The sequence below is a fragment of the Tenrec ecaudatus genome, chromosome X (assembly GCF_050624435.1).
Source record: "Tenrec ecaudatus isolate mTenEca1 chromosome X, mTenEca1.hap1, whole genome shotgun sequence".
Lineage (NCBI taxonomy): Eukaryota > Metazoa > Chordata > Mammalia > Afrosoricida > Tenrecidae > Tenrec > Tenrec ecaudatus.
In genome coordinates this window covers 18,734,866-18,750,244 of record NC_134548.1, presented here as the reverse complement: position 1 = coordinate 18,750,244, position 15,379 = coordinate 18,734,866, and the positions used below count along the sequence as shown (strand labels likewise).

At 44.9% G+C, this 15,379-nt stretch overlaps 1 protein-coding gene across 1 annotated transcript in view; it reads right to left on the bottom strand.

The window, feature by feature from the left end:
* Positions 1–15,379, bottom strand: part of SMS (spermine synthase) — a 63,021-nt gene that overhangs the window by 10,904 nt on the left and 36,738 nt on the right. Inside the window, exons 5-9 of the mRNA XM_075538812.1 lie at positions 11,522–11,697; positions 10,385–10,539; positions 9,797–9,886; positions 2,749–2,863; positions 1,600–1,679 (exon numbers count right to left, since the gene is read on the bottom strand). Of these exons, the coding sequence (XP_075394927.1) occupies positions 1,600–1,679; positions 2,749–2,863; positions 9,797–9,886; positions 10,385–10,539; positions 11,522–11,697 (616 nt within the window). The remainder of the gene's footprint in view (positions 1–1,599; positions 1,680–2,748; positions 2,864–9,796; positions 9,887–10,384; positions 10,540–11,521; positions 11,698–15,379) is intronic.

Sequence of the window (15,379 nt, the reverse complement as noted above, 5' to 3'; positions counted from 1 at the left end):
TCCCCTCTATTAGTATTGCACATGCCCTATTTGCATAACCCCACTCGATCCTTTAGTGGGAGTGACAGAGACTTGAGTGGAGCCCAGAAGCATAGCGGGTTATGTGTTCGGCTACTTAACTGCAAGGTCATCGGTTCAAACCCACCACCTGCTCTGTGGGTGAAAGGCAAGGCTTTCTACTCCCGTAAAGAGTGTCAGGCTCTTTTTCCCCTTGGCCTTTTAAATACTGCTGGTGGTCTTTTCTGTCTTACTCATTAGTTGCATTTTTATCTTTGTATTATTATTTTATCCGTACCACTTTGCTTTGTTTCTGTGGGGTTTTCCAGCTTGTAAAGCACAGGACTAAGTAACTGTGGCAAGGGTTTACAGGGGAGGTAGAGGTAAGGGGTGGGAAATAGGGAGAGTGAGGGATAGGTTTGGGGGGAACAAACAATGAATGAGGGAGGTGGGTGGGAGTAACAGAACTGATTTTGATTATACAACTCATTTTAAAAGCAATTTAACCATGAAAAAAGAAAAGAAAAAGAAAATGTTCTCAAAGCGGTTGGGGTAATGATTGTATAAGTCTTCCTGATATGATGGAACGATTGAATTGTATGATGTATAGATTATGTGCCAATAAAACTGTAAAGTGTATATATATAACAAAAATAGATCGGTATTATGTAAAAATACATATATAAATATTTATTTTAAAAATAAAGAGAGTTACAGTCTCAGAAACCCACAGGGGCAGTGAGTTTGGTTTTTGGTTTAGTGCATGGAGTATCCATGAGTCCAGGGCAGACCTGATGACAAACAGGCGACATCAGAGAATAAGGCAAAATCCCCATATGTCTTCATTTAGAGGCAGGTGCTCACCCCACGTCAATAAATGGCTTTAGGACGAAGGAGCTCCCAGAGAATGGAGAAAAATAAAATCGCAGTCTGTGTCTCCACCTGGTGGCAGCTGGTCTTACTACAACCAGAGCCTGAAGTTGAATCAAAATGTAACCAAACCCAGCCCACTGCCGCTGTGGGTTTCTGAGACTGTAACTCTTTGTATTTAATTTTTTCTCCAGACTTACAGGGTTTCCCAGGCTGTAAATCTTTCCAGGAGCTGTCAGCCTCATCTTTCTCCCTTGGAGTGGCTAGTGGGTTTGAACTGTGGGCCTTGAAGTCCAACACGGACCCAACAGCACCACCAGCGCTCTGGAATCGCACACATCTAACTCACTGCCACCCAGTCGATTCCAACTCATAGCAACCCTCTAGGACGGGGTACAACTGGCCCTGGGGGACTCCAAGGCTGCACATCATTTTGAAAATGTCAGCTTTCTCTCTTGGTGAGGTTGGTGTTTTCTCACTGCTGACACTGTCAACAACCCACCCCACCGCCACACCCACAGCACCCAACCGGAGACAACAGACCTCACATTCACTTCCTAACACGTCAGCCAGGTACGAAAGTTCCGTTCCAAAGAACATAATCCTACTACACTGCTCTCTTCCTAACTGACAGAAATGTCACGGATATGCTTGCAAACTTCAAAATATAAGAGTTCTTCTTGGGATTTTTAAGAAAGGAATCAGCAAAACACACACAGTTGAGTATCCTACCTGTGTAAAGTATTTCCCATCCTGTTTCAATACTTTCATTGAAAGGTCAAGAATCAGTCTGAGAAACTCCCAGGTGGAATCTGTGGGTATAAAAAAAAGGGGGGGGGGTGTCAGCTTTATTAAACATGAGCGTGTATGCATCAAAAGTAACACTGACAGTCAGCCATTCACACTCAAAATTGGCCCAAATCAATTTTAAAAATGAAGTGAAGAAATAAGTAAATACCGCCCTGAGAACAGTACTTTGTATCATGGATCCAACTAACAACTGGAAAGATCAGCTAGAACCTCAGCAGACAGTGGGTTTATGTGAATGGAGGAGGACCAGCTCAGAAAAGGAGAGCGAACCATCACACAACTTGAAGGTCACCAAAAAACAGCAACAAAATGAAAGTCAGTGCCAACTCAGTGAGCCCACTGGACAGCGCAGCACTGGTTGGTTGTGAGGCTGTAACTCTTTCTGGGAGCAGAAAGCCTCATCCTTCCCCTCAGCGTGGCTGGTGGCTTCGAGAACCTTGTGATCAGCTCGCTATACCACGCGGGCATTGATGGCACCAAGTGGCCCACATAGAAATGGCTGAGCTGATGTAGGCTTTGCTGTCAACGACAACAAAACCCAAATACAATTTTCACGTAAATAAATTAAGACAGGGTGGTTTAAGCACTGCACGGTGGCTGATGAAGTCTCCACAGTGCAGACGTTCACACGCAAACCCAAAATCAAGGTCCAAACCGAATGTGTGCAGTGTCACGGCCAGTGGTCACAACTGGAAAGGAAAACTGTATGCGTAACCACCGGGTCAGCCGTTTGCACCCAAGTCTGCACATGCAGCAGGAAGCTACGTTTATGGGGGGGGGGGGGAACATTACCACAGAAAATGATTTCTTTTAGAACATGTGCTTTTAGAAAGAGAACTGTTTTGATTGTGGCACAGATAAGCCATCTTTTAAACAGATTCACGAACACTGCTTTCAAATGATTGAGTCAGTGCCATCAGTTAGTGGCCGAATAAGATTCAAAGCCAGGTCCAAATCTAGTACCGTTTCCATCTCAGACCTTTGAGGAGGAGGAAATTGAATGAGACGGTCTCCCAAGATTCGTTTACCATCAGCATTGGACCAAGAGAAACAAACAAAACCCCAATCTACCTTCCTCTGGAGCCGTGGAGATAGGAACAGCCGTCAAATCGTTAATCACATAGTCGAACATTCTCCCTTCTTTGGCGTACCTCTTCAGGACGGGAATGCAGTCTGCTATTAGAACCTTCCAGAGAGGGCAGAAATATACAGGTGAGCCAGTAACACATTTGCCATGAAACACTTGCAAAGCACAGAAAGGTGCCCGCACCCTTTTGTCCATATCCATACTAAGGAAAATTAATTTCTTATGAAAACGCTGAACCAAGGAAATGGATCTAGATCTACCTGAAAGCCCAGTTCCTACTCTGAACGCTCTCATGTCCCTCCCACTACTCTCTGTATTTTCCTACTTGAAAATTCTTCTATATGAGTTGTTTATTGATTTTTTTAAAAATCTTAATCTATTACCAGATAGCCTTTCGATTGTCTCTTTTAACCCTACAAGTGCTGCTGACAGTGGTCAATGGTCCATGGCCTGGAGTCAATTCTGCCACATTACAACTGACACCCACAGGACAGAGGCAATCTGCCCCATAGTGTTTCCTGGGCTGTAACCTTTAAGAAAGTAGATCACCAGGTCTTTCGCCCGCAGAGTGGTTGGAAGGGTTTTGAACCACCAACCTTTCAGTTAGCAGCTGAATGCTTACCCACTATGTTACCAGGGCTCCTCATAGTGGAACCTAGATGCCGAATATCTAGACAATTGTAAGTCCATGTATAGAACAGCTCCAATAAGCATGAACGTCGTCATTAGCAATGAGTGAAGCACAGCAACTAAACACTGGAATTCTTACCCTGATCCTATGTTGTCGTAAACACACAGAATACATTTAGAAGGAGCCCTGGTGCTAACCACGAAGTCGACAGGTCGGAACCACCAGCCACCAGCGCCCCTCAGGAGAAGGAGAAGGCTTTCTATTTCCAGGAAGACGTGCAGTCTCAGGAACTCACAGGAGTCACTGGCCACTACCTTAGTGTCCCAAGGAGTCAGAATCCCGTGGGTGGCAGTGATTATTTTAACCTCTGAATTGTTGAAGCTGTGTATTCAGGCAGAGCTCAGGTGGTGTCACCGTTGCCTTCGGACAGCTAACCACAAGGTCAGCAGTTCCAAACCACCAGCTGCTCCACAGGAGAAAGCTGAGGCTTTTCTACTTCAGTGAAGAGTTAGTCTCAGAAGCCTATAGGGACAGTTCTGCCCTGTCCTATCACCTTGCTCTGAGTCAGAAGGGACTCAATGGCAGCCAGTTTGAATTTGGGGTTTTAGACATTGGGGACTCAGACGCGAGGCAACAGCATGAATTAGACAAGAGTTATCCGTGCTTATTTAGTTATGTGCGCTCTTTAAAATTTCTCATCTAATAAGTCAGAAGTCAAACATTTGGCCCAATTTCCTAAGATCTCCTATTCAGATTTTTCTTAAAAGCTTCCTTACACCGATCCTCACAGCTGTAACTTTTTGACAAAGAGCTGGGTTTTAATCTACTCTTTTTTGATAGTCTTCCTGGGTGGCACAAACCCATCATTTGGCTGCTAACTGTAAGGTTGTGCTATGATTCTATATCAAAGTTTTCTTGGCTATTCTTAGCTACTTTAAAAAACTTGTTTGATCTAATGCTAAACACACCCCTCCCCCTCCCTTCTTTGGGTTCTGATGGAGCACTGGGCTGCTGACGACGAAGGTTCAAACCCACTAGCGGCTACAGCCTTGGAAACCCACAGGGGCAGGTCTAACTCTACCAACAGAGTCACTCTGAGTAGAAATCGACTTGAGAGCATTGAGTTTGGTTTTGTTTGGGGGATTCTACTTGGAATAGCTTATCATCAGGAATGAAATTAACTAGGCTCTGGCATTTCTCCTTGTGCTTGGGCCTTATTTAATATCTTTCAATACAAGCTTAACATAATTCATATTTGCCTCACAATTCTAATCTTGTTAAATGTCTTCTTAAGTATTTAATGGTTTTGTAGGGTTGGTGTGAGTCAATATTGACTCAACGGCAGTAGGTTTGGTTTTGGTGAGTTGATAGTTTGAATAAGATTTCTGCTGGCTCCACTTCCATTTATATTCAGTTCACTGTTTTACTTAGTGCCTGGTCTTGGCACAAGGGACTCCATTTTGAGTTCGGCGCCTCCGCCTTAGCTCTCAGAACTCACCCCTCGCTGGCCTCCCCTCCCCTCGCTGAAAACCGCAAGTTCTGAGAACCAAACATCCCCAGAGCCAGGACGTTCTTTGAAGATATGGTCACTCCACCTGTCCTTGACATATAGATAAGATTAACGACCTTCTCCCTTCTGAAGCACCTGTGTGCGCAGATCCTCCCCAGCTTTGATCCCTCCCAGCTGTGCTTGCCAGCAGTGGGCATAAAAACGCTGCCAGGATTTTTTCCCGGTGCGGCTTCAATAGCTCAATACCCTGAGTTGCTGAACCAGCCCGCAAGCTTCTCAATAAAGCCTGCTTCTAAAACTTTGCCAATTGGATCTTTGGTTCTGTTTCGCGCCCCAATAAACCTTACACTTAGCATTGAAGTTAAAAAAAAAACACAAACATTGCTTTACCAAATTCATAAGTTCTGGGCACATAGAATTTTAAGTTAGCTGTTAAAGTACCTTTCGTATCTGCAGATAATGGGGCCCTCTCTCTCTCTGTATATTGTTTTCATCTTTCCGCTTTATAGTAACGAATGCCGCGAAGTGGAATGAAAGTGGTGACAAGTGTGCTCCTGGTCTCGTCTTCTATTCCATTTCAATAGCTTCCCTTTATTGCTATCATCGAAGGAGTACTTTTGTAAAGAACCGACTGCTATACTACAGGCTTCAAACCGTTCATGGAAAACTGGAATTAAAAGATAATGGGGTTTTTCCAAGAACTGTTTGAAGCCCCTTTGAATGTGAACAGCTGCTTTGTCACCCGCTAATGTCATATTTGCTTTCTTCTTTCAATTAGCCCTCTAATGGATTATGGAGGTTTTTCTTCAGGTTCACGGCCTTACATTTCTGAACCAGATCTTACTTGGACAGAATATAGAATTCTTCACATAAATGGCTAAACTTAATTTACTCTTGGCTTTACTTAAACTTTAGACATGGTTTTTTTTTTTTAAAAAATCACTATTTTCTTCTTGTACTGCCTTAATGATATTTATATTAAAGGCTACACTCAGGCACTTTGTAACAGGTCTTTTGTTTTTCTAAAACTTTTAAACTACCGTCATTAACAGATTTTCAAATGCTAAGCAGGTGTAAATGCTGCACGTATCCAGTAAGGGCAGAATTTTAATGGCCAGGGGGCTCGCTCTTGAGCCTCACAGGCTAGGAGCCACACCCAACTCATTCCCCAACCCCACTCCTGTAGACAGACCCACCTCGTTCAGGGGCATATTCAAGGCTCCCCATGGTGAGCATTGTGTTCCTAAAGACGGCCAGGAGGAGGCGGCATTCAGATATCCAACTTCCTTCCTCAAGAGACTGGTTTGAAGTACAAACACTGTTTCTTCCCTCCCCAAAATGTCAGCTAAGGCACCCCACCTTCACAACAGAGGTCAGGTCCAGAGTGTTTTGAGGATATTAGACATCCCTGCCATATATCTGCTTCCAATTGCTAGGCGCCGTGGCTGTGTGTGTGTGTGTGTGTGTGTGTGTTTCTTCGCAGTCCACGTAAAGAACCCATGGCCCATAAGAGGTGGTAGAAGCCCACCTCCTCTAAAGTCCCCCGCCCAGACCCCGTGTAACTGCATTTCTTTGAACTACATAAGCTACACCTTCATCCATAAACTGGAACTGCTACCCACAGGAGCTGAGCGGGGTCTGAAGATGAACTGGGAAGCCCTTGAGGTGATCTGGCCCATTTCCTGACCCCTCCCTCTAAAAGGTAATTTTCATTTCATCACCCAGAAAAGCTATTATCTGCTTGAAGCACCAACTTCCTTTCCCTTTTGAAGCTTTCAAAAGTCAGGAGGCTTGGAAAAATGGAAAAGATAATGGAATTTGTCCATGACCCTTTTGAAGACCCCTCCTAGTTAGAAATAGCATAGTTACTTCGTTTCACTTTTGCTCGCAAAAACTCCTAGCTCACTCCCAGATTCATTTTTGTTTGTTTGTTGGAAATATTCTTTTTTAATCATTTTATTGGGGGCTCGTACAACTCTTATCACAATCCATACATACTGCCATCGTGTCAAGCACAATTGTACATGTTGCCATCATTTTCAAAGCATCTTTTTTCCAATTGAGCCCTTGGTATCAGCTCTTCATTTTTTCCCTCCTTTCCCCTCCCTCCCTCATGAACCCTTGAAAATTTACAAACTTATTCATGTCTTGCACTGTCCAATGTCTCCCTTTACCCCCTTGTCTGTTGCCCATCCCTCTGGAAGGGGGTTATAGGTAGATCATTGTGATGGATTCCCCCTTTCTCCCCTACCTTCCCCTTCCCCTCCTGGTATGGCTACTCTCAATATTGGTCACGAGATTATCTGTAATGTAGTCCCTGTGTTTCCAGTTCCTATCTGTACCCATGTACATGCTCTGGTCTAACTAGATTTATAAGGTAGAATTAGGGTCATAATAGTGAGGGGGTGGCATTAACGAACCAGAGGAAAGTTGTATGTTTCATTGGTGCTATACTGCATCCTCACTGTCCCGTCTTCTCCCCACGACCCTTCTGTAAGGGGATGTCCAATTGCTCACAGATGGGCTTTGGCTATTGTCACTCATAGAGAGTCCATAGGACCAGGACAGAACTGGCCCTGTGGGGTTCTGAGACTTAATTCTTTTTTTTCTTTTTTAACATTTTATTGAGGGCTCTTACAGCTCTTGTAACAATCCATAAATCAATTGTGTCAAGCACATTTGTATATATGTTCCCACCACTGTTTTCTAGAGATTAACTTTCTATTGAGTCCTTGGTGTCAGCTCCTCTTAAAGAGACTTTAATTCTTTATAGGAGTAAAACGGCTCCTCTTTCTCCCTCAGAGCAGCTAGTGATTTCAAACTGCTTGGCCTAGGGATTAGCAAACTGATGTGTAATCCACTACGCTCTTTTCCCCTTTGCTAAGAAACTGCATTAAATGTAACTAAATTGCCTCAGGTTAACCAAGATGCATGTGTATACCATGAAATCCCACTAAGATAGCCACACATTTGGAAAGACAGGGAGAGAGTATAAAACATGAAGTACAGATTGGTCATCTAAATGGTTTATGAATCTAGAGATACACAATTATAATTCTTGAAATATGTATTTGCATGGATACCTAGTTTGAACAAGTAATGTAGACACAGGCACCAAGCAAACAAACACAAGTGTGGCCTATGGAAGTAATGAGCAGTCAACTTTCAAGCACAGGAGAATTTAAGAAAAACTAATTTGCTTATCAGAAAGTACCTTTTCCTATCAAGTAAGCACCTGAACTCCCATAGAAAGACCCAGCCCCAGAGATTATAGAGCGGTGGTTCTCAACCTTCCTAATGCCACAAGCCTTTAATAGTTCCTCATGTGGTGGTGACCCCCCCCCAACCATAAAATTATTTTCATTGCTACTTCTTCACTGTCATTTTGCTACTGCTATGAATCAAGCGACCCCTGTGAAAGGGTCGTTCAACCTCCAAAGGGGTCGCGACCCACAGGTTGAGAACCGCTGTTATAGAGCCAACCTGGAGGCCAGCAGGTGAGGAAAAGACGCAGACATCTTTGCTGTGTTAGAGCTGAAATTTGGAGCACCCCAGTTTGCAGACGGCTATGGATGACAGTGATCACCCACAACCCATGTGCAGAGTCCTCACAAACATGAAGTCTCCTTCGAATGTCATGATCATTCACCAAGCGTGTCAATCACCTTGCCCTCAAATTGTCCATCAGAAAGTAACGACTTCCGCCCGTCCAGCCAGCCCAGGGAAGGACAGTCTCTCTCCGGGGCTGGCTTCATGCAGCCTTGCTAGTAGTCAACACACTGAAGACAGCACGGGGTCACGTGGTCATGAGTCATGCCCTGACTGCCTTGCTTGGAAGTCCCTGGACCAATCTTGTAAGCCCTTCTCTCTCCTGTAACGTTTGAATCCCAGCCATGGTCCTCTTCCTGCTCCTGTAGTCCCACCTGTTAAATGTGATGTATTGATCTGTGACCGTTTCCTGTGTCCCATGCCTTAGTTCACTCGCTTCCCAACTTGACTCCTTGGACATCACTTTGACCTCACGCTAATGGCCTCCCTCATACAGCTGCTGTGCCTGTGTCTTTTTATTGTCTGTATCCTTAAAAACTGACAAGGGGTCTCTTTTGTACTGAATGAATGAATACACGGTACGAAATGCCCGGGACGTGGAGTTAGAGGTGTCTTTCTGTATTGCATGGATGTAAGAACCTGTTGCCAAGGACTTGGCTCTGATTCCTGGTGACCGTGTGTTGTGTATCAGAGAACCATGTAAGGTCGTCAGTGGCCAATTGTTCAGAAGAAACTCACCAGGCATTTCTTCTGGGCAACTAGGAGTAGATTTAAACCTTCAACCTCTCAGTTAGCAGCCAAGTGCTTAACCATTTGCACCACCCTCCTCCTTCACGGTCACCAAGTCGACGCTGACTCAAAGCGCCCCTATAGGACAGGCTGGAACTGCCCCTGTGGCTTCTGAGACTGTGACTCTTTGTGGAGTAGAAAGCACGTCTTCGTCCTTAAGAATGGCTGGCAGTTTCAAACTGCTGGACTTGTGGATCACAATCCAACCAGGGACTCTATCTATATGAATATAAATCCCAAATCAAACCCACTGCTATCGAGTTGATTCTATGTAGGACAAAGTAGAACTGCCCTATAGGGTTTTCTCCCATGGAACAGCCGTGGGTTGAAACCAGACCTTTCAGTAAGCTGAGCACGTAACGACTGTGTCATGAGCTCTCCTCTCTATGTGCATACCCCCCTTGGGACAAATAGCATCCATAAGAGCAACTATGAATCTTTGTAACCAATTATACTTAAAGCTGTCTAAATTCAGCACATTTCCAATCTAGACTTCAATCAATTGCATTATTGGCGGACTTAAAAATAAAGTACCCGCAGAAAGCGTAATTACCTGATAGCATTCTCCTTTCAGATTGTCTAAGACTTCGCCACACGTTTTTCGCATGTATTTCTTACACCCATCAATCACCATTTGGTCAATGTTCAAAACAGGTTAAGGAGAAATAGCCCCCTGAATCTGAATGGACCAAAGCAGCCTGTAATAGTAATACTTTCACAGAAAAGGTTCAGACAAACATAAAAGTTTTGTAATACTCTATGGAGTACCATAAATTCAAAGAAAAAAAAAGAAAAAATGAGATATTGTTTTATGTTTTCCAATGAAAACACTCAAAAGTGCATTTTGTTTCCTTCACATGAAATGGCTTAGGAAGGCCATTGAAGCCATCACTGAGCAGTAGTCACGGTATCAAGGGTACTTGTACTTTAATCTTTGGCTACCTTTTCTCTGCCTCTTGGTTAGTGAACACACACACACACACACACACACACACACAGCCTAAGTGGAAAGACTCAAGGCAGTCTTTAGAACACGTTGGACTAGCGTCTGTAGGGGCATTAATCTAAGTCCTAAGACAAAAGAAGGAAGACAATACAAGGACGCCTTTGGAGGACTTGTCTCTCCCACAACAAAGGATATCTCTACCATCGTGACCATCTTTGGTTTCAGTTTCACTATTTCGCATAAGATGCCCCCATCTCCACCACCCAGAATCAGGACATCTTTGCCAGTGTAATCTTCTTTTCCACTGCCCATAATGGCCCGGGTGTACGCCAAGTCACTCTCTGCCAAATCTAGGGAAACAAAGGTCAAAAACGGTGACATGACACAGGCCAAAGAAAAACTGACGTCACGTAACCAAGTGCTGAAATCTAGCCAAAAATGCTTGACTGTTCCTTTCCGATTTTTAAAAACAGCCGACCGTGCACAATGTTTTATAACAAGTACATTTGTGTGTCCGTATATGTGTGTGCATATATACTTGCAGACATTTTGTTATCCTGGTTAGCTGACACCTAAGATAATGGAATTCATGCGTGGAAATTCGGTCTTAAGAATGTTCTGACACGCAATCAAGTCTTTACCAAGGAAAGAATGACATCTGTGAGCAGCTTCAAACTATCATCAGAGAGAGGTAACTAACTCAAAAGGCTAGATGCACCATATAGCAGTTTAACATCACAGGGATAGAAAAACAGAAAAGGTTAACAAAAACATAACTCAATATGGAAAATGTAACCCATGTAATTGACATGGTGCCTGCTTGGCTACATGTAATTTCAACAAAATTAAATTATACTAATATCATCAGAGGAAGAAAGTAGACTCGCATTACGTGAAACTAGCTTGGTCAGGAACTGTTTGCTGCGGAAGTCTCAATGGTACCTTTCGGTAGGGTTAATATACTACTTTGTCTACTTAGGTTTGAAATGTTCCATTGTTTTAAATCAATTCTATTTTCTTTTGAAATACAATCCAAGTTATTCATCACTAAGCCAAAGAAATAGGAAGACAAAGAGTTGGTGCGAAGCTGATCTTCATGAGGGCTAACACAACACCAATTTGTAGCTCCTGAACTGGACAGTTGGAAAATGTCCAACTGGCAGATGTTGTGTTCTATCTATTTCCCCAATAAGAATAAATCAGTGTATATCTCAACAAAACAACAGGGCCAATGGCAAACTGGGACAACTCTACAATGACACAATGGAAACACGTCATCATCCAGCCCATTATGACTTTGCTCCACAGATGGGACCCAAATGAAATACTTACTGACATCTCCGCTGAGGATGAGAATGTTTCCAAATTGCTTCGAGTGTAGAATTTTAATGTTCTGATAAGGTGAATCTTCATCATACACCACCTCATCGATGTCATACTCCACCAGGCGCCCGTCGGCAGTGGGCCAATATCTGTCGATGGCCCCCCCTCGAACGATGGGTGGTAATCTGGAAGTGAAAAAGGAATCCCGAAATGAGCCTTCCAAATACACTGGACCGGGATCAAGAGCTCGCCATGGAGCCACACGACTCCAGGCAGGCTACTGAACGGCCACTGCCAAACGGCAGTCATTGCGGTATGTACAGAAGAGTTCAGTTGGTTAAATGTCCTTCTGGTGAGCCTTTAACTGTTTCCTAAATCACAAGCTGCAGGAACAAAAGGGCCACACCACGTACAACTCATCCCGAGCATTTCAGCGATTCATACCAAACATTGCTTTGACTCTCCTACCTTAGCACATTGTCATGATCACACCCACACAGGGTCCCATAGATTCAGTACCCCACCAAAAAAAACAAACACCCAACCTGTAGCTTTCTAGTTGATTCTACAGGACCAAGTAGAACTGCCCACAGGGTTTCCGAGGCGACAAATCTCTCCAGAGGCAGATTGCCGCCTCTTCTGTACATGCAGTGGGCTGGTTCAAACCACCAAACTTTTGGTTAGCAGGTAGGTCCTTTGCTTTAACCACTACACTACTAGGGTTTCTTCGCTGTCTTAACGCGTGCATCCAGTTGTCCTAATAATGTCATTATAACTCTTCTGTTGAATAGAGAAACATGCACTGCAGTTTCCTTTCTGGGTCGGATTTCATCCAAAAGAGGGTCCTTCACCCCCACACCCCTTTTCACTGATTATTTCATGGCATAGAAAATAGGCCAAAAAGTCAAAAGGTATTACTGCCCTTTGGGTTCTACTTCATAAGTGCCTGGATTTATTCCAAACCATGTTTAAACACATCTCTACCATCAGTGAGTAGCTGCAGACAAGTCCTCTCAGGAATACTCTTATCTTCAGCTCCTACAGGGACCTTCACCACAAAGGTCCAAGGAAACCCGGGACTTGAGGGGAATCTGCCGGGCCAGTGCACTCACAGCAGCGGGGTCAGCTCAGAGGTGGGTGGTGACCATTTGGGGGATGGTCGCAAAGGAGAAATCTAGGTAGTTTTACACAAAGCGGTTGAAGAACAATGAAAAGTGCACTGGTCAGAGAAAGACCAGGAAAACTGTGCCAAGGAATTTGGGTTTTCCAACACAACAATGCACCTGCTCATTCTCCACGGATAGCCAGGGCTGTCCTGCCCTAGGAGAATTCCACCGGGACCGTGTAGCCCATCCAACTAGTCCTGATAGGGCCCCTTCAGGCTTCTTTCCTGGCGAAACGCAAAAGAACATTTCAAGGGAAGCGCAACTTGAGTCCCTGAAAGAGGCCCAACCTGCTGCGTTGATGTGGTCTAAGTCACAGAGCACAGGAGTCTTAGAGGGAGAGTGAAAAAGACGGAAACACCACTTACGGCAGTGTAGACGGGTATAGATCTAGATGGGTGGCATCGGAGACACAATAAGCTTCCCGTTTTGCCATTTTTGTTTAATAAAGGTTTCTAGGATTTTTATAGCCCTGCTTTTCAGACTTATCCTCATTTATCCCACAGGCATCACAGTAGGATCACAAGGTGTGCTTTCCCTCATATGGGTGATGTTACTCTTAATCACTTGGTTAAGGTGGTACCCACCAGATCTCTCCATTCCTAACAGTCCTTCTCCCCTCCCCCACCCCTCTGAAATCACTAAGCAGCCCGTGGGCTGGGGTCCTCTGAGACTGTGTGAAAGTCCTGATCCCCAAACAGACCTTCACCAGTTGCTTTGACATCTACTCAAAGAGCCTTGCCTGAAACAATTTTTGCCCCAAAGAAACACGCTATTGAATTAATTCTGACTCACAGTGATCCTACAAGACAGAGTAGCATGATCCCTGTGCGTTTCCAAGACTAACTTTTTATGAAAGTAGAAAGCCTCATATTCAGCCCAAGGAGCGGCCGGTAGTTTCGAACTGCTGACCTTGTAGCTAGCAGCACAACGCTGCTGTGTGCCGTTGAGTGGATTGTGACTCACTACACTACAAGGATGGAGTGGAACCGCCCAGCGGCTTTCCTAAATTGTCACCGCTCCGGGAACAGACTGCCAAACCTTTTCTGTCAGAGACGCTGATAAAATCAAATCACTAACTTTTCCATTAGCAGCTGAATGCACTCCTTGGCGGGCCACTTCCTAAGTATTCCTATGGGGTTGCAAAAGGATGCTTTTCTGATCTTACTCTTTTGAAAATAACTCAGTATTTTTGACTGGGTGAACTTGGCCTAAACTACCACCAGAGGATGCTAAAAGCCAGGGACAAACCAACCTATGAAAGAGGCCTGGCTAACGGAACCCAGAGAATGCTGGACTACCGCAACACAACAGGATGCATCCCGTGCAGGCACGGGAGCGAGGGATGCGGGGCTGCCAGACCTGCTAGCCTAGCCTTACGAGGCTCTTTGCGCTCCCCACACACCTGCTTTCTTGAGCATAGTCTGAGCCAGTGAGTAACTACCGAGGTGAAATGCTCACCTTTGTGAACAGCACTGAGATTGGAAAAAGAAGTTCCCATAAATGAAGTGATTTACCCACACCCTCCCCTTTCCTGCACATAAATATAGCTTTGGGGACCAGAGGTTTTTCCTTAGAAAATGTAAAGCACTCCAGTCAATACACAATCCACCGCCGCCCCACCCCAACCCTCACCAAGTCAAAAACAAATTCCCTCGAGTCGATTTTGACTCATAGCTAACCTCATAGGGTAGATTTGCCCCTGTGGGTTTCTAAGACTGCATCTCTTTATGGGAGTAGAAAGTTTCATCGTTATCTCATGGAGCAGCAGGTAGTTTCGAACTGCTGACCTCACAGTTAGCAGCCCAACGCATAACCACTAAGACAACATCAGAGATGAGGAAACTCGGGATTTGAGGGCTGGGCCTACCCTGGCTATGCCAAGATTCCCAGGATTTGGGAGGTTGTTCTCCATCTGATCCGATGTAATTGTCCTACGTGCTATAAATCCGAATCTCTGTCCATAGTTAAGGAGGCAGGATTATATTCCCTTTGTTCCTTTCATGAGGAAGGACGGATGAAGGTGAGGCACCACACCCTTACTCAGAGCTGACGTGCCGGGAGCTTCTCCGAAGTGGGCTTTCATCATCTTTGACAAGAAACAAAACGAGAGGAAAACAAGTGAGGAGGGAGAGAGACCACCAAGAAAGAAGAGCTGGTAGTGGAGACTGTCCTTAGAACCCGGGGTCCCTGCACTGAGAACTTCCTAGACCCGGGTAGAGATTGCCACCAAGACACATGGAGGTCTCCAAGGAACGCCAGGCTGACACATGCTGAAAGGAGACCAGGACCCTCCTCTAGAGTCAATTCTGACCTCCTCAACTGAGAGAGACTACGGTCGGCTTGACAAAAAGCCATTCGCGTATGCAATTTCTGGTCTCACCGCACTTGATATCTAGGGCAGGAAACCAGCCCCCTGGGTCGACAGCCAGCTGCAGCTAGGCAACGTGTGATCTGAGCACATCCACTGAGAAAACAGCACGCCGATTCTCAACTGTGTCCATAGTGCGTTGGCAGCGTGCACGCGCCTGGTTCAATTGCAGCACAGTGGCTTTGAAAGACTGGCAAAGGGACAAGCAGGATCTCTAACAGGATGGGGAAGTCATAACCTTGATGAGCCACTCATGCCAGCATAAAGTGCCTCCCTCTCCCTCTCCCACATCTCCCCTCCTGCTAACTGGCTTCATATTGCAACCTTCATGCC